The following is a 26,003-nucleotide window of genomic DNA, read 5'->3' as shown; positions in this document are numbered from 1 at the left end:
AAACGCCTCGTTTGCCTCGTGGCAGATACGCTCCTGGTTCCGGGCCGGACAGAGAAAATACTGCATGTCACATTTTGTCCAGTCCGGAAACGCAAAACGCGTCAAAAACGCACTGCAGCTAACATACTGAAAGCCCCACTTCAGCAAAAAAAATAGGATTTTTGTACTCACCGTAAAATCCTTTTCTCTCTGTTCATTGAAGGACACAGGGAACAGATCTAGGATCATGTACTGATCTAGGGTATATCGCCACCTGCAGGAGAAGGACGCTAGGCACAAAACTAAAGACTAAACCAGCCTAAGGGCGGCCCCTGCTGGTGGTAAAACCCCCCACCTGCTGACAAGTCTCAAGTAACAAGCAGTTAAGAGTACACACCCAGAGAGGGCGGGACCTGTGTCCTTCAATGAACGGAGAGAAACGGATTTTACGGTGAGTGCAAAAATCCTATTTTCTCTTCCGTTCATTGAAGCACACAGGGAACAGATCTAGGATCATGTTCCGTAGGGACGTCTCAAAGCAGTACCACAGAGAGGGGTGGGCACAAAAAAACGCAATCCCCAAGACCCCACTAAAGGGCCACCTACAAAACCTTGCGCCCCAAGCCAGCATCCGCAGATGCCAAAACATCCACCTTATAAAACTTGGCAAAGGTGTGAACAGAAGACCAAGTAGCGGCCTTACAAACCTGAGAAACGGAGGCACCATAACGAAAAGCCCAAGATGCCCCAACAGCCCTAGTGGAATGGGGAGTAACAGAAAGAGGAGGCTCACGCCCCCGAATGGCATACGCCTGAACAATGGTGTTATGAATCCATCTAGAGACGGTGGCCGAGGACGCAGCCTGTCCCTTCCGAAACCACTAACAGGGAATCCGACTCGCGGATAGAGGCAGTCGCATCCAAATACACCAGAAGAGCGCGAGACAAGAGTCCTGCGAGCCTTTGCGGAGATAGGCACGTGTTGGAAGGAAAGAACCTGACCCCCGGACTTGACAAATAATCAGGGCTCGAAAAATGCACTCGTCCACTCGTCTGTGACGAGTGGACGCCAGTGCTGGACGAGTAGCTTCCCGACCGGCTGTTGTAATTAAACGGCCGGCCGGGAGCTTTACATTCATTTTAACTCTCACGCCGCCCGCGGCGAACTGAGGAGCAGAAGAGCTGCCGCCGGCCAGTGGACTGCATTACCCAGCAGTCACCCTGGCGCAACGGAGGTGTGGCCGTGAGGAGACGGAAGGGGCTTCCGACGTCCAGAGAACACATGAGGTGTGAGGCCGACAGAGATCCTGCAGGTACTGTGCCGTGTGTGACACTGTCAGCATATCACTTCCCTTCTTCTCCATCACTTGAGGACGGAGGCGGCCGAAAAAGCCGCTTGTGAGTGGAAAAGGAAGGACCCAGTTTGCGCCGATGATGAAAAGGTACTTTTCCCGCCCGTGAGATCTTCAATGATCTCATCCAGCGTGGCTCCCAACAAACGATCCCCGGTAAAAGGAAGCTCTGTCAGAGCCTTCTTGGAAGCCTGATCAACAGACCAGCACTTCAGCCAAAGAAGTCGACGGAGCGTAACCGCCAACACCGACAGTTTTGAGACCAGCGGAGCATCCAAGGCAGAGTTACAAACTTAGCTCAGGCCCTGCACCAACAATATAAGCAGGAGAAACGTTCTCCTCAGGGAGACCTTGGTGTAACATCTTCGCCCCACTCCGTCAGAGTCTGGGAAACTAAAGCCAAGGTCAAAACCGGGCGCATAAGAGCATCCGAAACAGAGTACATGCTCCTGGACACGGCCTCCGCCTTCCTATCAGTGGGATCCCTAAAAGGAAGGGGAGCCTTGTTCAGACGCGAGACTGGAGGATCCAACGCAGGAGGAGTTGTCCACTTAGTCAAGAACGACTCCTCAAAAGGGTAACGGACCGAGAAGCGCTTAGGAACCGAAAAGGACTTAAGTCGGTCGCTTCCACAACTTGTAGAGGAAATCATCAAAGAAAGGAATATAAGGGAAAACCGTAGTGGAACGTTTACTTTTATGCGTCCCAAACTGAACTGGAGGAAGCGCAGATGAACTCGGCGGCCTCCTCAATCTTAAGCGTCTCCCGGACGGAACGAATCAGGGCAGAGACCAATTCACGCTCCTGAACCACGAGGGAGGCGCTCGACTCATCCTCACTACCAGAATCAGGTGGGGAAGAATCCCCCGGTCAGGCCGACGCCGCAGGAATTTCACCCTCCTCATCAGACTCCCCGGAAGGAATAGGGGAGGGAGACGGCAGAGCACACTTTTTAGAGGGTCTCTGCGTCAAATCGCGTTAAACTGTCCATAGTAGACGAAAACGACTCCAAGGACAAGGCGGAGCCGGCGGCACCGACCACCCCCACCACAGCACCCAAGGGTGGTAAAGGAGACTGGGAGAGGGGTGCAGGCGTACAGGCAGCACATAGAGAGGAATGGGAAGCACTTTGCAAAGGAAGCTCACAACCCCCACATAGTACCGCGGACGACTTTTCTCTACAGTCCATGGCACACTACTCCCAGCATACCCAAACTGCACCAGAGAAGAAAAAAAAAACAGCAGGCGGGGGGACCCCAGAGGTACTCACGACCCCGCAGGCTAGTGGAAGAACCGCAACAGTCCGACTCCCGGCCACCCAGACCTGTTCCCTGTTGAGAAGCAGCAGAAGCACGTCTCACTCCCAGCGATCTTCCGATGAAAAGGACCGCCACAGGAAGTGACCGCAATGGAAGGGCATAGATGTCCACATCAAAGATGGCGGCCGCGGCTTCGCGCTAGGCCGCAATTGAAGCCGGGGACTAAATTTTCGGCCGAAATGCAGGAGACCCACGGCCGCGGAGCTTCCCACCATCAGAGCTGCCCACCGCACCTCGCTGGCCCCCCTGGACCACTGCAAGCCAGGTAAAGGCCTTGCACCAGCAAGGCATCGAGGAGGGAGGGGGGACGAGAGACCTCCTACCCCAAGCCTGACAGGCCAAGGGACTGCTCAACCTATTACTGTTCATGTTTTTCCTCCCGGTGCACATACTGTAGAAAACATACTGCCCATGGAAACACTTTGGCTGCACTCTGCTTATAAGATGTAATTAAAAGCAGGACAAATAAATTAAAAAAGGATTCAAGCTTTTTTTGACATTACAGAAACAAGGGCGACAACGGATTTGATTAATGTGTTCGGGTTTAGAGGCACTAGGTTTTTTTAAAAATATAATCCGTAAAGCCGGTCCATAATTTAGGAGCGCATACACATTTATGGACTACATTGTGCAACTAGTCCTCACCCCAAGTTACAAAGTGTGAGAAAAAACAAACACAATTAAAAGAGAATACATTGCAAGCAGATAAAATAAGTGGTTCCTCTACAATCGATTTCACAGCTTGATATCACTTTGGTTTCCTGTACGCACATTTCCCAAACAAATACTGCTTAGCATGAAAACCGTCACCATCACAGTGTATGTCTGGGCTAAATAATTGAATTTTTGTACTAGTTGTTAAATACTTTTCTTGGAGTCTATTGAGAGCCCTCGAAAGTCCTAAATCTTCAGGATATACTGCTGCCTACAGGAGGATTGACCACTGACAGAACTACAGACCAGCCCAGGGTAACCTCTCACTACAGGTATTCCTTTATTTCTGTAGCAAAGTAATACTTGGAAAATCATAAACAGAGCTGCGTGGAACCCTCAATAGACCCCCAAAACATTTTTTTAAAGCGAGTGCACAAATCCTATTTCCATTGAAGGACACGGGAAGGCATTTACTTTCGGGATATCCAAAAGCATTCTAAACTAGAGGGTGGGCAACCCTAGAAAACCTAACAGGTCCAAGAAAACGGAGAACTGGAGACTGTCTGCAGCTTAAAGAGCCATCTGAAGGACCTTACGTCTGAAGCTGGCATCATACGAGGCCGTCACGTCCATCTGGTTGAGACCAGGGGTCAGCACTCCAAGTTTGGGAAACTTAAAAAGAACAAAAAGCATTGGCGGATATGGTCGAGGATCGGGTCCACCTTTTTCCTCAACTGAATCCGGGTAGCAGATAGCTCAGCTTTGTACAAAATTCACCCCAATAAGTACCAGGCAAATGAGCACTTGAGGGAGCAAAGAGCAGTGCTAGAGAGACTTTTGTCCAACTGGACCACAGAATGCCTATCCCAGTTCCAGAAAGGAAAAAAAAGGGAAAGGAAAAGAAAGAAAAAGCTGCCTCTACTTCCAAGAGCTTACCCATCCATACTATATTTAGGCACTTTAGAGATGTAGATCTGCGGGGGCGTGCAGACATACATTCTTGCCCCTCCAAAAATGTTACAAGACTGGTGATGTCACAGGGAGTAATAAAAAAACAATCTCTCTACAAGGACAGGGCAGAAGGAAAAAAAGTGCTGCAACATGATCTAGAGGAGGAGGATTGGGGGTAAAGCTTGCTCATGCCTACACATTCTTAGCTAGTGAAATGAATATAGGGGAGACTAGAGGGTGTAAACAATGCCTGACCTCAGAGCAGTGACAAGTTACGGTAATTTGCACCCAAGGTCTGTATTACACGGTCAAATTCTGACAGAGACCTACAGGATTTTGTATGAAAGACCACTTGAGGCTTGGTGCAAACCTAATTCTGCCAAGCCTGTACAAGCCTCTGACCGCCACCCCCTCCTCCTGACCCAATCAGAAGCTGGGGAGGTGCATTCCCCAACTCGCAGCTATACATCACAAAGCGGCAGGGAATGCCCCCCACTGCAGCTGCTGACACTGACTTGGTTGGGAGGAGGTGCTGGCGATCAGCTATGAGCAGGCTTCGATGAACTCCAAGGAACCGGGTTCACGCCAAGCCCAGCCTCATCTCTACCCACACTTTAGTTGCCTGGACCGTGTGCACAAGTTATAATTTAACATTTCCCACGTAGCCATTGATACTCTTTAGAACAATGGTTCTCAAACGGTGTTACCTCAGGACCCACATTTGTCCTCTGTCATTAAGTTGCACTGCAACGGAACGCAGGACAGCATGGGCTGCTGTGATGGAGTTCCATCCATATGTGCATCGCTTGTGCAGCTCACATGTGCGCCTGTAGAGGTGCCTGGAGCCAGAATGTGACATCAGTCCGGTCCGGGCACCTCTACAGGACATGCGAGGGAGCTATAAGCAATGTACGTATGGAGGGAGCTCCTTCGCGGCCATACCACCATCCAATCCCACCTCAAGTCACTCTGCGTGGGGCAGCATATTTTGAATGGCTGTTCGGTGTAAGAATGGACAGTGCTGCACTAGGGGGAGGCAGAGGAGCCCCTCACCTAGAAAAGTGGAAGGCATGCAGCGACCCACTGAACACGGGGACACTTTTGGGTCACGACCCACGAGTTGAGAACCAAGGCTTTAGAACAGGGGTGCCCACTAGGTAGATGGTGATCTACCAGTAGCTCTCAAAGCTGATGCTGGTAGATCAGGAAGGGTGTTAATGGCGGCCCCTTTATTCCATTTTGGTATATTTATTTAGCTGTGCACACATGAATACATATTAGCCTGAGTCTGCTGAGCCAAGCTCCCTGATACCTTTCTGGTGGATACTGGTGGTTGACATGCTATGCATTACATCAAAGAATATTAGTTTACACAGCCTGTTGCAAAATACAGCAAGGTGAGCCAGGAGAGAGAGCAGGGAGAGACAGTCAGGAGAGAAAAGAGAGACAGCCAGGAAAGACAGCCAGGAGAGAGAAGGTTTTTTTCGTTGGTAGATCTCATGTAGCTTGTCATTTGAAAAGTAGATCTTAAAAGGAGAACTATAGGGTCAGTGTTTATCCCCATAGTTCTCCTTAGGGTAACAGGAGGACACAAACTAGCGCCCTCCCGTTACCCTAAGCTCAGTATACCGCAAGCTACGGCTCGCGGTATACTGAGACGCCACAGCGGATCCCGACATCGATGTCGAGATCCGCCCAGCTGTGTGAGTGACAGCTGGCTCTGCCTATCTAGAGGCAGAGCCAGGTGTACCTGCCCCTCCCCTGTCCGTTCCGCCAGTCAGCGCTGGCAGATCGGAGCGGGGAGGGGGGAATCCAGCCCCTCCCCTGTCACGGCAGAGAGGTGAGCGAACGCCGGTATGTGTTCGCTCACCTCCCGATCTACTGAGCCGACCTGTGACAGTCGCATTGTTACAGGTCGGCTAGAACTATGAGGTGAGTGAAAAGCACTCACCTCATAGTTCTCCTTTAACACAAAAAATTGTGGGCACCCCTGCTTTAGAACATTGTAACCAACCAAATCTCAATCAGGAAAAGAAGACAATGTCCCCAGTTGAGTTGCCTTATTCTGGATTCGCAGAAGACTCAGGTGAATGGTCCGTCATCTGGGCGCACAATCCCAATACTTTCTGGATCATCAGTGTACCGGCCGATCCGAAGTGGTTGCTCACGTTTCTAGGCCCATCGTGACAAACAACTGAGAGCACGTCATCTACTTTCAGACATCGTTTCAACGCAGTGAAATCCATTAACAAGATCTGTAGTGCCTCAACGTTACACAATTCTGGTTAATGCGACGGTTTAATCTTGCGGTAACGCAGACGCGGGATAGTGGCGACGTTCACTTGCACTTTGTAATTAAACCAACCAGAACAAAAACTGATGTCAAGGTTACGGAGAGTGGGCGTAAAGTAACTAGCGAGAAGTGTAAAACGGCGGGCGTGGGCGCAGTATGGATGACACATAGTAATTTGCAACCTGTGCTTTTATTCAGGCTGCACAGCTCCCTCATTGGCAGTGACAGATTGGGGTTATTCGGGATTTTAAATAGACGCTGACCTGAAATAACATTCGATGTTCAGGAGCGTCTCCCTCTGCCGCACAAGTTTCTCACTTGGCAAGACTGCATGCGGGCAAAACTTCTATACGCATGACATGCGAAGGTTGGGAACTCTGCGGCGAGTGTAGACAATGTTATCCAATGGGGGATAAGCGGGAAGCTGCAATTCACAGGTTTGGACAGATTCCACTCAACACTTCATTATTAATTCAAATCGATATAAAGTCAAAAAGTTTTTTAGCTATTTCAAAGGCTGATGAGATCACTTACAATGGATGCCGCTTCCTGGTGTTTAAAAAATGTTTCACTTCCTGCAGAATCAGCTGGTCTCCTGAACACCAGTCCTGATATCCTGTTTTAGGGTGACTCCTTTCCCTTGGAGGGTGCTGTGGGGCCACCTTTGTGTGTGCTAGTGAGCTGCAAGAGTCTCCACAAACACACAGGCGCAGCAAGGCAAGCCAACAATCTGCTCCCTTCCCCCGAGCTAATAGATGATCAGCTGCTGCAGTCTGCTCTGTCCCTTGTGATCTTGTACTGGACAGGAAGTTCAGGGAAGCCGAGCTAAAAGTTAAATCTTGAAAATACAAATGGGGGGGAATTTATCACTGCAACCAAACAGCTTCTCCGACTCATTTTCAAATCTTACCTGAGCAAACTGAAGGTATAAAATGATTGGTTACTATGGGCAACTGCTCCAGATTTGACAACACTTGGGCAAAATTAAAAGAAATTTGAGAAAAAAATGTTGGAGCGTTTAATACTAATTTAAAGCATCCAAAGCCACAATTTTTTTTTTTGGGACAGAGCATGCAAAAACCACTGTTAGTTTTTTTTTCCCTCATCTGTGTCCCATTGGAAAGCTTTTTGTTCACTTCCTGTATTGGAGGCACAACAGGAAATCAGTGGAAAATCTCCCTAAAATGAAGTTAAAAAACAGTTACTGGAATGGGTGTCTCCACTGGAAGATTTTCCCCTCGATCCCTGTTTTAGCGGGAACCATAAAATTATGGATTCTCCATCACGGTTTGTCTAGGTGACAACAGCCAACAAAACCAATTTTAAGAATGAATCAAAGCAGGGGCACAGATGCCAATACATTCCTAATGTCTGCCTAGTATCCAAAACTTATTAAAAGTATTTGTTAGAGACATTTTAAAGTAGAAATGCTGCCAGACTGTGGAGTAATATTTACATTATCCTTCCTTTAATGTAAAGCCTCACTGACCTATCAAGCTGCAGGCACTGTGGCGTTATTCATCCTGAAAGTGTATTTCCACTTCCGCAGCCATATTGGGAGAACACCTATTTTATATGTGTTACCTGCTCCCAATTTACATTGTATAAGCTAATAAAAAAAATAATTAAAAATGCTTTGTGCAGTTTAGATTGATTTTACTGGGGTTAGGGTTTCTTGGCTCAAGGGTTAAAATTTCAACTTGTTTTTCCTCCTTTGTAACGTTAGGAGGGGCTCTGATGGGTTAACGCAGGGATGGCCAAACTCCGGCCCTTCAGCTGTGGTGAAACAAATCCCATGAAGCATCTCTCTCCGAGAGTCATGTCTGTGGCTGTGAGAATCTTGCAAAGCCTCATGGGATTTGTAGTGCCACCACAGCTGGAGGGCCACAGTTTGGCCATCCCTGGGTTAAAAGGATTACAAACCTGGCTTATGCATTCAAATGTTAAGTTAATGAGAGAAACAATGCTAAAAATGTCAGTCCCAAGTCTTTCTATAAGGACAGATCACTGTGAAGGTGCAGAGAAAAAACAGGAATCTGCCATGTTGACTGCGGCAACAAAACATTTAAACGGTAATATATTTTAAGAAATTATTTTTGGGTATCTTGTGTGAATAGGAACATACAGACAGAGAGGTTTTCTCAAATTTAACTGCAAAGGTGCAAATGTGCTACAGTTGGAACGCTTCTACTCAACAGGTCACCTCCCCCCTGCTCCCCTTCTTCCAGAGGTAACTGGGCAGCCTTTTAATATGTAGCGCTAACACCGAGAAGGTGCAGGGGAAGAGGGGAACCTGGAACTTTGGAACACACAGTAGATCATCTGGGAGCCAGCGGCAATTTGGAGGTGGGGGGGACAAAGAAAGCTAGTGGGGCTTTTGTTACCTCTACAAATAGCCTTCAGTACTACTTTAAAAATAGTCCAATACTAAACAAGGCGTAAAAGTTCAAAAGCATGATAAATGCATTACGATTTGCATAAAATACACATATTTGGTATGCTGATACGCCCGAGAATTCGACATACCATGAGTCATTTCCTCAGTTCAACAACAAGAGGAAAGAGGGGGGGAATTATTTTTCTGCCAAATTTCAATTGTGTTCTGTGACCAAGATTAAAATACTGACTTCTAAATTCTACGGAAAGAAAAAAAAGCGACGTCATTTATTTTGATACATAACGATGTTTTGATAAAATATGGAAGCTAGATGTGATGGCATTCCTCCAACAAAATCCATCTACAAAATGGGGACTTCAAATTTCAGCACTGGAAACCGTACACACCAGATCATAAAAAGCTGCAAGTTTATTGATATTATTGCTAAATATCGGGACAGCCACCCACACTCACAAATAGGATATTTTGGAAGACCTAATGCACTGTGTAATGCGAAGAGCCAAAAGCAAAAAAGAAAAGAAAAGAAAAACTTTACGATAGGAAGGAGTCCAGTACCTCTTTGAGCTGATCCGCACTACCCCAAGAGGCAGACCGCTGATGGCCGACTTTCTTCTCCGTACCCTCCTCTCCCCAGCAGCTTGGTGTCTATGGGAAGAGACAAAGTACAAAGTTACTGTGTGATTGCTCTCGTTGTTCCCCCTTCAGCATCTGTAAGGGGGGGGAAGCAAAGCTCAGACATATACAGCTCCAGCCCTAAGAAACAAGAAAATTAAGCCTACACCAGATCAGGAGAATCCTTCCTGCGTACACACAAGTAGACCGATTTTTGCATTTGGGCCTATAAGAACCTACTACCCCCAGCAATTTGCACCTTGATATTGCATCTACCCATCACACAGACTCCCTACCACTGAACCCCCCGATCCCCTAAACAACTTCCCTGCCTCCCAGCACCCTACCACTGCACTCCCCTGAACCAAACCCTGAACCTCCCCCTTGCCTCCCAGCACCCTACCACTGCACTCCCCTGAACCAGACCGTGAACCTCCTCCTTGCCTCCCAGCACCCTACCACTGCACTCCCCTGAACCAGGCTATGAACCTCCTCCTTGCCTCCCAGCACCCTACCACTGCACTCCCCTGAACCAGGCTATGAACCTCCTCCTTGCCCCCCAGCACCCTACCACTGCACTCCCCTGAACCAGGCTATGAACCTCCTCCTTGCCTCCCAGCACCCTACCACTGCACTCCCCTGAACCAGACCGTGAACCTCCTCCTTGCCTCCCAGCACCCTACCACGGCACTCCCCTGAGCCAGACTATGAACCTCCTCCTTGCCTCCCAGCACCCTACCACGGCACTCCCCTGAACCAGACCGTGAACCTCCTCCTTGCCTCCCAGCACCCTACCACTGCACTCCCCTGAGCCAGACCCTGAACCTCCTCCTTGCCTCCCAGCACCCTACCACTGCACTCCCCTGAACCAGACCCTGAACCTCCTCCTTGCCTCCCCCCCCCTCAGCCGGATATTATAAACCTGCCCATCTCCTCCATTATTATGGATCGCTTGCAATGCGGCAGCAATCATGTAGAAGTCCAACATGTAAATGTATTATTTATTTTACTTCCAAGGTAAGCGTTTTAACACACACACACACACACACACAATTTTACAATGAGAATAGAATGTACCTGTTCTCAAGGAGCTTACAATCTAAGGTCCCCATCTCACATACATACAGGACCAACTTAGAGAGGAGCCAATGAACCTTCCAGCATGTCTTTGGAGTGTGGGAGGAAACTGGAGCACCCTGATGTAACGCACGCAAGCACAGGGAGAACATGCAAACTCTGAGAGTGTCCTGACCAGGATTAGAAACGGGAACTCGGTGCTGCAAGGCAGAAATGCTGACCACTACACTACTGTGTTATATTTAAAGGTTAGTCCACCCAAAAGTGGTTTAAGTTGCGTATGGGGACTATTTGCCCAATTATTTCTTAATCTGTGAGTGTTTCTACATAATTTAAAGAACAGTACCATGGGTGTGAATGGATGCACGGAAGTGTGAAAAGAAAAGTAGAATGAAATACATATTTCCCTACTCCCCATGTTATCACTTTCATAGATAAAAGTCTGTAATACAAATAGATGATGTCAGTGACCACCTAGCATTCCTGCTGCACTGAAATCCCAAGCAGTGATGTAGTTCACCCTGTTGGACTACAGAACATTTGCCCTTTTTCTGTAGTTCAGCAGTGGAGCTTTCAGGTCGGGCCAATAACACTACTTGATATTTCAGTGCAGCATTATGGACCCGGAGGTTAGGAACTCGGATTTCTGGCACGACTTGTACGTAAAAAAAAAAGAATATATGGGCAGATTTGCACATATTACAAAGCCCTGCTATATATTATGTTTTTCTGAAATACTGACCCTCTGAAATAAAAACCCTTTGGTCAAATAAGGATATTTATTAATCTGTGGCTGTCTATAACCGAGTCCTACAATGCAGCAGAATCACTGGGCCCGACAGAAGCCGCGTGTCTCAGTACATTAAACATGCAGAAGGTGAGAGCGGGCTCACCGAGGAGGTGTACGGAGCGGCAGAGACACTCGCTGATATTCTATTACCAATTCTCAGCCTGCGTGAAATATTAAACAAGTCTCTCAAGTCACTAAACATTAGCAGCCAATTTTACAAAGCCCACGTGTGCCGCAGCATGACCAGATAAAACACGGCTGGGTGAAATCCTTCACATGACACAATTAGAAAGCAACTCTATAGCCAGATATGTTACCGAAGTTTATCCCAAAAGCAACCGGGTCCAGGTAACCAAACAGGAAGTTTTTATTTATATTATATAAAATATATTTAGATTTTCTACATTTTGGATAGCCAGTAGTAATTGGTCACATTGATCTGGACTTGTTCTGTAATGCTGAAGATGTTTTGTATCTCCTCCAAGCCACATTTTCATTTCTAATGAGCGTCAGGAACATTCCTCGGCATTTATAGCCACACAGGGAGCACAGCCACCCTAACCCAGGGGCAGGCAAACCCCCGGCTCTCCAGCTGTGGTCATACTACAATTCCCATCATGCGTTTGCCTCTGGATGTCATGTCTGTGGCTGCTAGAGTCTTGCAATGGGAATTGTAGTTGCACCACAACTGGAGGGACGGAGTTTGCCTTCCTCTGCATTAATCCACTACTTGGGGGAAGGAGGGTGGGATATGGGGTATAAAGCCCTTCATTCTATGTAGAACTATACAAGGGGGGGTTACTGTAATAGAAGATTCAGGAGTCTGCTTCATTGACAACAGCTAAAGAAAACCTAAAAAGTTGGGCGCCAGCTGTAAATTTTAGGGAGCACTGGCTACCTGACTCCTGGGATTTGTCCAGCCCTGAACTATACTATAGTGGATCTGAAACCCTTCAGGCCCCCAGGGGGCATACACCTTGCGAAAACTTGATTTTTTCAGTCCTAATGACATGGTAGAAGTGGTGATTTTATTAAACTTTGTTTTTATTATTTTTAAATGTATTTTTATTATTATTACTATCATGATTATCAGAAACTGTATTCATCTCAAAGCGGTGGTTAAGCCCCCTCTGCGATAGCATAGTGCAGGTGGCCGGTTCGCCAAGACGTTAGGAGTCTATTATAGAGGCGCACCGAAATAGAAATTTAAAAAACAGAAAAAATTGTCAGGCCGAAACCGAAAATGTTTTTAATTATTTTTTTATTTATTTTTTATAAACTTTTACATTTTTGTTATATCTTTTATTTATTCATTTTTTAGTAAATATTTTTATTTTTTACTTTACTTTTAGGGCCTTAGGGGGTCTAAACAGACACCTGATATTTCCCTTTTAAAATAGAAAAAGAGATTGAGAACACAAAGTCCTCAATCTCTTTTTCTGCAGCCCCTGTTATCAATGAACAGGAATCATCTATACTGAGTGTTCCTGTTAATTCATAACATGACAGAGTATGTTTACTATAACCACAATCATGAATGAACAGGAGGTGATGTAGATCACTTCCCATTCATTCATAATGGAGGATATAGTCACCATACTCTGTCCTCAATTATCTACAAACACTCAGCGATCACTGATCACATGACTGCTTGTACTCCGCTCTCCTCTCTGACACGCTGTTACAGGAGGCTGAGTGAGCGGTGTGAGGAGGAGAGCTCAGCCTCCTGTGACAGACCGGGCTGTCTCCGCCCACACACCGCTCTGCCGGACTGTGACAGGAGACTGAGCGGTGTGGGAGGAGAGACACCGGCCGCTCACAGCGCTCTTGTCCCGCAGCGCTCGGCTGTCACTTTCTCTCCTCCACGCCGGGACACACAGCAGCGCCCAGCGGGGAGGAAAGAAATCACGGATGCGCCGATCGGCAGGAAAATTGCACTTTCGGCATTTAGCCAAAAGTGCAATTTTTGGCCGATATGTTTTGGTTCTTCTCCCCGCGTCCCTGTGCCGATCGTGGATTTGGACGGGCGGTGAGCGTGAGGCGTGGAGGAGGTGCGGGAGCGTGGATTCGGGCAGGTCTGGCAGCGGCGAGCGTGAGGTGGGGAGGAGGTGTGGCGCGCAGCGTGTGTTGAGCCGTGAACAGGGCCAACCAATCAGAAGCCGATTAATCGATTATTGAAAAAGTTGACAACTTTTTCAATAATCGATTATAATCGATTATGTCGATTAGTTGTTGCAGCCCTAGTTACAATCACAAGACAAGATGGTAAGGTGGGCCCTGACCCTGAGGGCTTACAATCTAAAAAGGGAGGGATCCCTTTATTAGATCCCTAACGTTACCTCTGAAGCTAATGGAGCACTGATTGTGCCATGCCATCTTCTTCCTCGGCCATGGAGGGCAGGGAAATTACATCTCTAAACCTGGAAGTGATCAGATCTCACCACTTCCAGGTTCAGTCGGGAGGGGGGAAAAAAGTTAAAATCAGCAAATGGAAGTCCAAGCTAGCAAGGAGCTAACAGCCAGCCCAGGAACATGGTTTGGGGAATAAGGGTGGCATGTACACATGAATGGGATCGGGTAGTTCTACATCTGCCAAATCACGTCCAGTAGAATGTCTAGTCGGCTGAGAACAGATACTGTATATTTACATATATAGACAAGCAAATTTCCAGATATGTATATTCCATCTGAAAGAGCTTGCATGCTACAGGGGTAGAGAAGCTTATTCAGAAGTATGAGGAAAGCCATTGCAAGGGGAGAATTTGATATTTAGGACCAATTGATCTTTAATGCAGAAAGCTTGTTATCAATAGAATGCAAAACAGTCAATAGGAAGGCCAAATAAAGAAAGGCATGGGCATCAAGGCCAATCTTTTCAGTATGAGCTTCAAATTACCAGCCTCTAATATTTTGATAGTCATAGATGTGAATCAAACAGGTTTGCAACACACACACTTCATAAATAATTTGCCCTATGCGGAGTACAATGCACCCAGCTCTGACCATCCGCACAAAACAGCCTGCGCAGGAACTCACAATATCTACTGCATGTTAATTAGATATGGCTACAAAGAGCAGATTGTATGATGGCTTCATGTATTATTGCATCAAAAGGCCATTTAAAATATGCAATACAACCCGATGCAAGTTCGAGTGATGCTGCATTCACAGACTACAAATGGGATGAACATCTAAAGCCGCTATTGTGTTCTGTGTCAGATAAACTCGGCAGTATTAGAGCTCTGGTACCGAAAAAAATATATTTATAGAGGAGCTATAGAAACAATTTCAGATCGACCTTATTATACCGAAATGTGAAGGATGACAAAGGCGTCTTACATTGGCAATGGAAGCCAAGAACCAAATAGTAATAGAAATAAAACTAATATAGCTCAGGAAACCTTGACATTGTGCCCGGGTTAGTCTCTATATATCTGCAGGGGTGTGGAAATAGATTCGGGGGCCGAATCTACTTGTCCTTCATGACAATGTACTTGTCCCAATACAAAAACAAAAGTTTTAACCAAAACTAGGGAAGCACCAATACCAGTTTTTGGGTATTGAGTAACGATATTTTGCTTTCAGTACTCGCCGATACCATGTACTGATACCGGTGCGTCCGTTGGCATGGAGCAGGCTTGCCGGGCAATCAGGAAGTCGGGCAGCTGGTAATGACATACCACCCAGCTTCCAGATTGCCAGGGAAGCCGACTCCATGTTTGGCCAGGTTGATTGGGATTGGCTGGGAAACCGCCTTTCCAGCCAATCAGCATTGAGCCAGAATCCCGGCCAATCAGGAAATCGGGCGATGAGTAATGACCTGATTGGCCGGAAAGCTGGCTCGATGCTGATTGGCTGGGAAGCCGGCTTCCCAGCCAAACAGGAAAACCGGGAGGCGGGTCATTAGTCACCACCCCGCTTCCTGACTGCACGGGAAGCTGGCTCCATGTTTCCCTACGGCACTGCCGGCCAGAGGAAAAAAAGTTTCACTTAATTTTATTCCTATCACATAGGGGCTGGTGCCTGGACGAGATCGCTGCTCGTTTTATACAAGTGATCAGGTCACTTGTATAAAAATGAGCAGCGGCTCCCACTGTACATTTAGCTCTGCTTGTCCGAAGCAGGGCTAAATGTACAACAAAAAAAAAGAAAAAACTACTCGCTCGGCGCCCGAAACTGCATGTCCTGGGCGATAGGAATTCCACACCCCTCATCTGGAAAGGAATGCCCCACTGTAAGGGTTGAGAACAGTTTTGCCCGGAGTTGTGGTTTAATGCCTCGAAGGCTCTAACCCTTTGTTAGGACAGAATGTTCAAATCTAGTTTACAACTGATGAGATCAGACGGGGTTCATTAGAAAAAATAACGTCACACAACCCCCTTCCTTAACATTACATAGGGGGAGACCTGGTAGGATTTTTAAGCAAGAATAAAGCAATTAGAAATGTGAGCAGCAATAATTTTTTCTAAGTTCTGCTATGTGAAAGGGAACAGAACATAAAGAGGATTTGGCTACAAAAGTGGAACTACACGTCTGCATTTCCATAGGAACAGCATAACAGCCAGGCAAATGGCATTATCAAGAGAGGACAGCCTGCCTACATATGCCATCAGTGCAGGATTTCTTTGAAAGGATTACCTGTGTGGACTTGTCATTCATACACGAAGGGTAGTGCGCATGAGGGTCCCGAGGCCAGTGCCCGCTCAGGTAGGTTCCAGTTATGGCGTCCAGGGAAGAAGTCCGTCGTATTGCGTTTGATGGTCTCAGGTGATGAGAGTTTGACCTGTCGGCTGCGGAATTAAAAAAGGGAAAGGTTAGTTTTAATATGGATGAAGACTACAGGTACCCCATCCTTAATACAACTTAACCCCTTCCAGATGGATTCGCACTTGTGCAGTTTATTCCATAATAAAGCCGTCTTGTTGCTGGATTAAAAAAGAAAAACCAGAAGAGGAATACTTACCTGACGGGCAGAGGGGTGTCACCTCCCAAACTCCACCTCACTACAGGACAAAGTAGTAACACGGGGTTCAGCAGGAGAAGCACGGTGCCCGTTGGGTGACATACATTCAGCACACCCAGAAGTGCCGATACCTCCACCCACCTCTACCCCTCTTTCCTATGGTGGGGAAGCCATGGTGAACTTGGCAAGAGTCTAATAAAGCTTGCAGTGCCTGCTATGTTACATGACCAGGTTGGTTTTGACTAGAGGTTGTCATTATTCGGCTTTTGGGCAGAGAGGGGAATAATTAGAACAAGGATAGGCAACCTCAGCATTGCAGCTTGTGTGGAACTACAAGTCCCATGAGGCATTGCAAGACAGCCACAGGCATGCCACTTGGATGATGGGATTTACAGCTGGATAGCCAAGGTTACCCACCCAGCTTTTTATGGCCGTCAAGGTAGCCAAAGTCAGCTTTTTATGGTCGCCTGTGTCCCTGTTGGGAAAGTATGCCCCCACGCTTCACATCAGAACAGGAAGTGATGAGAAATCTCCCCAACCAGGACACAGGGGAAAGCAAAGTAAAAATCAGGGAATGGTTTATAAACTTATGACAATTATGTTTTTATTGCTTCCAGTCCCTTTCACAACTGCACCCCTACCCATATGGGTGTCACATGGACAGGAAGCGACAGAAAATCTCCCCAACGGTGGGTAGCCACAGAAATAAAAACCTTTAAAGAAAAACAAACATCCGACGCCATTGCGTAACACCACTTCTTGTCGAACTTTATTATTCCAGGACAAGTCCCAGCAAGACATCCAGAGAAAAAAAAAACAGCAGCACACTAAGGCTTGTAAAACTTTATTAATCGAGAGCAAACGTCCAGAACCTCCCGCCTGCGACCACGGTCTCCGATGCATTTCACCCACCAATCTAGCATGAAGCCCAGTGGTGGGCAAAATGCATCAGGTAAGGTGGTCACAGGCGGGAGATTCTGGACATTTGCCCTGAGACTGAGAAGTGCTAAAAACTATTAAATGAAGAAAAAAAAAAAAAAGGTTGGGCTTTAATAAGGTCTCCAGCAACACAGAAATTTCACAATTCTGGAGCACCTGAGCGGCCCGTTTGGATCCGCTCAGTCCAGCCATAGAGGAGATGGTACCCGACTGGCACTCAGGTGACTGTAAAGGAACACACAGACACAACCAGACAGGTCACCTTCACCACAAATCACCCGGCCTCAGGAAACTTTGCTTTTTATAGACTATACAAAATACACGCGGCGGCATAGACGGGAACCAGACCCGTGAAAATATGTCAGGGGTAATTTGCCTAGGTTTTATATTGCCAGTCTGATGTGCTCAGCTGCGATCTCGCCCTGGCGTGCTAATGGCGGCTTCCTGCAGCCGCGGCGTGTTTGCAGACTCTGCTTAATTATCCTGTTAGCTGCAAAGTGTTGTTTTCGAGATGGAAATAATGAACGTCCCTCAGACAAAACTTTCGGAATATAAAATGATATGAAGGGTGTAGGATGCAAAGCCACCGAGATACGATATAAATCTGCAGATCTCGGCCACAAAGAAGCCATTTATGGCGCATCCAGAACTGGCCACCTGAACCCCATGTGGTCACATCAGTATTCATACTTGGCTGCTCCTCCGTAGCACGTCATTGAGACAACGCAATGCAACACCTTTATTTTCTAGTGCTTCCCTCGGTCTCATTCACACGAGAAAAGGCCGGCACATACCGATCCATGCTGTGTGCACGGCCGTATCGGGCAGCTCCCGGGACGGACAGGTGCTGTGTGTGATTAGTAAAATATCGGTACTCGACACCAAAAAACTGGTATCGGTGCTTCCCTAATTAAATAGAACCCCAGTGTGACTTTGCATCAGCTTCTTGCAGTCTACTGTGCAGCGTGAGGAAGCAAGTGCTGAAAAAGAGCATGCCGATAAGAGGAGAGAACAGAGTGACAGACTAGAGCAGGGATGTCCAAACTGCGGCCCTCCAGCTGCGGTGGAACTACGAGTCCCATGAGGCTTTGCAAGATTCTCACAGCCAGGACTCCCGGAGAGAGATGCTTCGTGGGATTTGTAGTTTCACCACAGCTAGGGCCGGAGACATCCCTGGACTAGAGCCATCACTATGCTGCTTCTCCTTTCACTGTCCAGTCGCAAGCTTGGCCGGGCTCAAAGAAATGGCTTAAAATGATGGTTGCCATCAGACCGGGGACAACTAGTGATGGAAAAGAAGTACTGCAGGGTGGGATACTGGGACAAGCAGCTCTGAATTGAAGGTGAAAAATGATTTGGATTCTGCAAGACTGTGCTCACCCCGGCCCAGCCTCTTTTATGCACCGAACCTCTTTGTAAAAACACCCCTGGCTGCTTCTCACATTTGCAAACAGTTTGCGAAATACAAAAAAACACCCAAACACACACGTGTACACATCACTGAGCAATACAAACATGTCAGTTTCCAGAACATGCACAAGGTAGAGCCAAGAGCGAGCCTTTCCTTCCTGTTCTGTATTAGTCATCCGTCAAGCAGTTTCTTAAATGCACCCACATCGCTCAATCATCATTATGAACGCCTTTCATGTAGGGGAGGAGAAACGCATCCTGCGCACATTGATTGCGGAGATCGGATTTGCATTTCAGGTCAATTTTAACCAAGAAATTGATTTTTAAATTGTCATATATAAAAAAATACTTCCAGCTTTGTAATAGAAGTGCCGAGCACTGCAGGCGTGACTGCTGGCAGCCTGTGTGTGTCTGACTTCTCACACTGTCCCATCTCTGCTAGGGAAAGGAGGCCACGGCCCCTCCTCTGAATCATTCTGCAGTCCATGTAATCTGATCTTTCCCATTTCATACCACAGCAGGGGGACAAGGCCCGTGGAAAGTTGGTGATTGAACATTCCCAACTGTATAAGGGATTCCTTTATTCCAAATCAGTGATGAGATCTCACCGATCTCCACTCAGTCCCTGTTCCTCCTGTTGTCTGTGAAGGTTCTCATTCATCCAGGTCACTGTATATTTGTAAAACAAGGCAACTGGAATTGCGGTATTTTTTCTTGAAGACGTTTCACTGGTCATCCGACTAGCTTTCTCCCTTCAGAATGAATAGAGAAAGCTAGTTGGATGACCGACGAAGGGTCAAGAAAAAAAAATACAGCAAGTCCAGTTGCCTTGATTTATTTTTTGCAGACATTGCTCCTGTTACTTCCGGCATCATTTGGGAAGTGTTGGCAGGAAGCCAGGCCGTGTAATGACACGGCGCCCGACTTTGATTGGCCGGATAGCCAATGACAAAGGAGCATGTAGCCGGCTTCCCGGCCAATCAGGAAGCCTGGCGTCGCGTCATTACATGGCACCCAGCTTCCCGTTTGGCCAGAAAGCCGGCTCCGTGCTTCTCGTCACCTAGTGACGAGAAGCATAGAGACAGCGTCCCTGCTAAGCGGGAAGCCAGGTGGTATCGGTGCATCCCTACCACGTACCTTAGCAAGACTCTCTCCCTAGTGATCTTGCGCTGGACAGGAAGTTCAGGGAAGCCGAGCTTTAATACTACAAGCACTGAATCACCTTCCCACCCCCAGCCTGTGACTGGATAATAAAGGGGCAGTTGCTCGCTCTGCTTTCTCTATGCATATTCTTTTTACTACATGTGCACTGTGCAGCATGCCTGACTCCATCTCCTAGTCTCGCTTCTGCTGTATTGCTGCAATACTTGGTTTTCGTTTATGCCTGTGCAGAGCTCGGCTTTAAAGAGAACCTGTCAGTCACTTTAAAAAAAAAAAAAAGTCATAAAGCAAGTCCCCCGTTATACGTTTTCAGCAGCTGACATTTCCAGGAGTGTCACATGTCAAGAGTTGCAGCAACGCTCGAGTACCCAACATTACCTGTGGTTCCATCTTATGACCCCCTACGTCACTGCCATGTCCTGTAGTGATGTTGGGGTAAGAGGAAGAGACAATGTCACACAGCATGGGACGCATGCTTCCAACACGGCTGAGGTGTCGAAAGCTTAAAAAAATATATATATATATATATTACACACACACACACACATATATATAGATTATAATATTATAGATATAAAATATATAATTTTAAAAATACAATTGGAAAAATGTTGCAGCATTGGAACAGAAAAAGAAACCTTGCTGGTAGCCGAGTACAAAGTTGCATTATTCTCGCATGGCTCTGTACAGAGCACTACATTCTCTGCCTGCATGCGTTGAGCAGATGGAGGATCGCCATGTGGCTGGAAGTAGTAAGCAGATCCTGCTCTCTAATCCCTGAGGCCTGTCTGCTCAGGGCCTGCAGTCTGTATGAACCCATCCCCTGGCCGCATGGTTTACCTCTAGGCCTCCCACCAGCACAAAGCAGAGAGCCCTCCTCGACTAATCCACAGGCCGCAGTTTATTCGTTCCCGTCCACGTCTCCTCTGTGGTGTCTGTGGATTTGCTGCCGCTTTGTTTCTTTTTGCCGAATGACTTTGTAGTACCAGAACCCGAGCGTTTCTGGTATGAGCTGTTTGGATTTAGTCAATGAGCCATTCACTCTTTTCCTGTTATCTTCATTTCTATTGTTTGATTTATTTTTGTACATTTTATTTTTTTCCTTTTAGCAGTGTGCGGCCTATTCTTAAAGGGAACCTGCACCTGAACGGCAACGTAAAAGCTTTGTCATCAGTGTTGCTGGTGTGGATAACCGAAGAGTAATTGAAGGGCCGTCATACTAACCGTTCATGTAAAAAAAATAAAACGTCTCCAGGATACCCCTTAAAGCCCCGTTCACATGTAGCGACTTATCGCGCATTTTTGCCTCGCGATATCGCGAGAAGTCGCCGGCCAATGCTATTCAATGGAGCGGTTTTAGCTCCATGTCGCTCGTCGCGGTCGCTTCTACCGGACCCTTTTTTTCTATGGAGCCCGACAGAGAAGGTCACGCTACCGTCGCTGGATCGTCGCCCCGAAAGTTGCGCTATCCCGGCCGCTGCAAAGGTATGTCGCTTCATGTGAATGGGGCCTTAGATACTCGCACATCCAGACACCGAGGCATTTGTGGCCACGTGACTGAATGGGAGGTTTAGATTAGTGAACACTCCTGCAGTGGAGATCACAAGACCAAATGCCTAAGCCAAGCGACAGCAACCCCCAGCGGGCACGGTACAGTCTGTGCTGGCACACACTACCATCGGCTAGAATTGATAGCCCACCAGTCCTTCACTGGCCCTCCAGTCAGTCACCTCCCTTATGTCACTGAAAGCCAGCTTGCGTGCTGTGCAGAAGCAGCCCACAACAGTACTCTGCATCCTAAAGATGCATGCCCTCTGGGCGGATCCAAGGTTCTGGAGCACAGACCCTCAGGGGTGGAGCCAAGAGTATGACTGCGCGTCCTCGGAGTTGGAGCCGAGGGTCTGACATGCACGCCCTCACGTCTGATCCAAGCCCGCCAAGATAATGCGTGCAAAAAGTATAAGCACTTTATTGAATTGTCACAAGCGTCATAAAGCCAACGTTTCGGGGCCGCGCAGGTCCCTTCTTCAGGGCGACACAAATAAATGGCCATTATGTCTCCCTGAAGGGACCCTACGTGGCCCCGAAACATTGGCTTTATGACGCTTGTGACAATTCAATAAAAGTGCCTTTACTTTTCACACGTGTCATGGAGAGCTGGTGACTTCTATTATGGACTGCACCTGACACGGCGCCATCAGTGTTGTCACTTCAAGCACCAAACTTCCGTGAAGGTCTATATGCTGTATGGAGTGCAGGTGACTTTTTGCTATTGATCCAAGCCCTGACGCACATGTCCTCAGGGCTGATCACAGGTCTGCCATGCATGCCTTCAGAGCTCACCTGAGGCCTGACACGCACACGGATCCAAGGGTCTGATGCGCATGCTCTAGGACTGAACATGCTGTGTGTGTGGACCAGGTAATCAGTCTTTGACCTCACAGTTGTACTTCTAATGACAAGGTTGAACTCGTATTCTATCATTCATGACTAACTCGCCATCAGCATTCTCCATCAGTGAACAAACTAAGACTACAATACACTATTGTTCACCGGCACACCGCTTGTGAACATGACAATGTGGACAAGTCTGCTGACCCCAGGCCTGGGCATTCAGACATGAGGCCAGCATTAGAGGGAAGCTGAAGCAGCTTTTTTCTCAAGGAAGAAACTTTTTTTTAGCCCATCTGTTACTCTTCAACCATCCCAGCAGCACTGGTAGCAGTCCGCTCTGAGAAGAGAACAGTCAAGATGGCCATTCACGAAGAATTTCAGCTCATTTCATAGGAATACATTTTCCACACAGCTCCCTTGCTCTGTGAATGAAAGGATGTGGTAGAAAATAGTCAGTCGTACAATGACGGCATCCAATCAGCTGCACTGTTCCAGTATTCGGACATTTAGGGCTGGGTTTACACTTCGCACACACACGTTTTTGGTGCACTTTTGCATTAGTTGCGTTTGATTGTGGTTGCATACTTGCGTTTTAGTGTATTTTTTATATGGGGGGGGGGGGGGGGGTTTTCATGTTACACTTTTAGATTGTAAGCCCTCAGGGGCAGGGCCCTCCTTCCCATCTTGTCCTGAATTGTATTGTGATTGTAATGTCTTCCCTATATTGTAAAGCGCTGCGCAAACTGTTGGCGCGATATAAATCCTGTATAATAATAATAAAGTTATACTAAAGCCAGGTATACACGTACATGTCTTCTTGGTTCAAGCTGCGGGCTGAAGGAAGAAAGTAGAACAGATTCCCCCATCACGAGCATGGATGGACAAATCTCCCAGTTTTGCATCGTATATTGCATATAGATCAGAATACCCAGCCTGCAGCTGATTGGCTGCCAGCTCCATTAAGCTGAGAAATTCCCAACCATCTCCTTCGATCAGCTGATTGAGGGATGCGGACCGGAAAGGTGCCGACAGCAGCATCCTCTCTGCGAATTTTGGGTGGCTCATCAGATCTGGCCGAAACGCAATACATGTGTACCTGGCTTTAGAGTTTAACATGAAACATGGTCACGTCTCAAGAACCCTTCCTCTATATACTTTGTGGTTATTAAGAATCAGCAGGAGCCAGAGCATTGCAGCCAACATCCACTGATCGCGGCTACAATGGTTCACTGGCTTCAATGCAAAAATAAATAAATGCACTTCTTTTTTGCATCGTGTGCATTGATTATGGTGGGCTTAAGGGACACCCGACAACCTAATCTTGCCTCACAAGCAGCCCTAAACTGCAGCATCGTTATTCTTAATTAGGTCGGCGATGCTCATCATAGTGGATGAAAGTTCCAATATTGACAATCGTGTGTAAAAGGAAATTAAAACTCCGGCAAACATTGCAAAGCTACCCGATATCCACAGAACACTTTTATGGAGAGAGGACGGGTGAACGGCTCAAGTGAGGAACCTAATGAAAGCCGTTTTCAGGCCTCTAACCGTTTTAGCAGTAAAAATAACCCGAGAGAAGAAGAAATGGCGAACTGCAAAGACGAGCCCAGCTATTGACGGCTCACTCCAACTATGAACGCTCGCAGCGGTTACAACCTCAAACAATCAACATCAACAGTGCCATAGTAACTGCATGACGGCCGGGGAGAGACGAGAGGAAATATGCATCCGTCTCATGAAATGCAAGAGAGGAAGACCTGCAAAATGATTGCTAAATCCTTCCAAAAAATGATTCATGCACTTTGACAGTTGAGCAACCCCCCCCCCCCACAGTCGCAATCTTCAGAACTCAAAACAATTATTCTATATGTGGGTTTTGTTTGAGGAAGTCAGCATTCCTAACATGGCCATCACTGCAGCCTGACTGGGAGATGTAACCATGCGCCAAGCAGGGTTCTATTACTCTAACAGGGCTGTCAATCTAACATCAGAGGCTTCCCAACAGGAGGAAAGAGCAGAGTGATGACTGCCGCTCCAATCAGGGAGGGTCCTGCACCTGGTGTTGGTCTTAGGCTAGGTTCACACCTGCACGACACCCGGGACGCACGTCACAGGTGTCGTGCAGTCCTGCACAATGCAGGCAGCGATTGCCATGCGGCCCCATTGATTTCAAGTGGGGTGACATTCGTGCGGCAACGGCCAGGAAATCCTCTCACTTCTCGTTGTGGCTATCAGGTGGAAAGTGAAGGGAAATCTCCCCAACAGATGACTAAAAAATAAGCAAGTTATACCCCCCCCCTTGCACCCCTCTATCCAAAACTAGGGATGCACCAATGCCTTTTTTCCGATACATGACACACGGCTGTTTTTGCGATTCCCCCAGCGCAACTGGGGTGCCATTAGAAAATAATGGCACTCACAGCGCGATCGGCTCACACTAGGGCTGCTGGGTTCTCTGCAGTGGTCCTGTAATAAGACCGGTCACTGCTGTTCTCTCTCCTTGTGCAGGGTGACTGGTCTTGCCTCCACCCCCTCCTGTAATAAGACCGGTCACTGCTGCTCTCTCTCCTTGTGCAGTGTGACTGGTCTTGCCTCCACCCCCTCCTGTAATAAGACCGGTCACTGCTGCTCTCTCTCCTTGTGCAGTGTGACTGGTCTTGCCTCCACCCCCTCCTGTAATAAGACCGGTCACTGCTGCTCTCTCTCCTTGTGCAGTGTGACTGGTCTTGCCTCCACCCCCTCCTGTAATAAGACCGGTCACTGCTGCTCTCTCTCCTTGTGCAGTGTGACTGGTCTTGCCTCCACCCCCTCCTGTAATAAAGACCGGTCACTGCTTCTCTCCCTCCTTGTGCAGGCTGGTCTCAACTCAAGATCTGCTCAGGTTATGTGCAGCACAGTAATGATCACTCCTACACGTAAATGCATTCAGTGCACGTAAAAGGGGTTTATATCCTGTGTGGCTAAAAAAGGAATATATTTAAACTTTTGGTGCCTGGAGTTTAGCTTTAAAAAAAAAAAAAAAATGCCATCACTGACCTCTCTAGCTGCTTGCATTGTGAATCAATTCATCCTCAAATATCACAACAGACTTTGAAGTCGGGTTTCACGCTTGGAAACACCTGCTGTGTATTTACATTCAAGGGGTGACGGGCCGGGAAGATTCCGCTCTCCATAAAAGATGATGGATGTGATTTATCTGCTTCTGTAGTAATTACATTTTAAAGATGGAATTTCTCCACAACGCCTTCAGCTACAGGAGGTGAATGGTGGCTTGTTTTTACCTGCTGTTAATGCCATTTCTGAATATGTAAATACTAAATACCAATACCCACATTCTGGGCACAGACTCACTTTTTCATACAGTAATCCGACCTGTATAACCTGCCAACAACTTATGTCCTACAGGCCTGCTAAATTCAGTCTGCACAGATACAAGGAAACTACTCCTGGAAAGTTCCAGATCCGGATCAAATTTGGACCAGGAAAAAAATTTTTTGATCAGACTAAATTTCAAGCCCCAGTTCCAGTGAACACAAACAAAGAACATGGAAAGGCTCACCTTAAAGTGTACACAAACCTTAACAATGAGCTCCTCTTATTTGCTCACTTTGATCTGTTAAGTACACTGTTGGATCTGTTTAAAGGGTAATTCCACTTTCCCAGGTGAATTCTGGAAAATAAAAAATCAGCCCCTGCAATCTTCCCCCCCCC

General features: G+C 47.2%; 1 protein-coding gene across 1 annotated transcript in view; it reads right to left on the bottom strand.

The window, feature by feature from the left end:
* GLCCI1 (glucocorticoid induced 1) overlaps nt 1-26,003 on the bottom strand; it is a 64,292-nt gene that overhangs the window by 23,899 nt on the left and 14,390 nt on the right. Inside the window, exons 3-4 of the mRNA XM_018555118.1 lie at nt 16,064-16,215; nt 9,502-9,591 (exon numbers count right to left, since the gene is read on the bottom strand). Of these exons, the coding sequence (XP_018410620.1) occupies nt 9,502-9,591; nt 16,064-16,215 (242 nt within the window). The remainder of the gene's footprint in view (nt 1-9,501; nt 9,592-16,063; nt 16,216-26,003) is intronic.

The sequence above is a fragment of the Nanorana parkeri genome, unplaced genomic scaffold (assembly GCF_000935625.1).
Source record: "Nanorana parkeri isolate BGI_ZX_2015 unplaced genomic scaffold, ASM93562v1 scaffold184, whole genome shotgun sequence".
Taxonomy (NCBI): Eukaryota; Metazoa; Chordata; class Amphibia; order Anura; family Dicroglossidae; genus Nanorana; species Nanorana parkeri.
The sequence above is the reverse complement of the archived record's forward strand: the minus strand, read 5'-3'. Positions and strand labels throughout refer to the sequence as shown.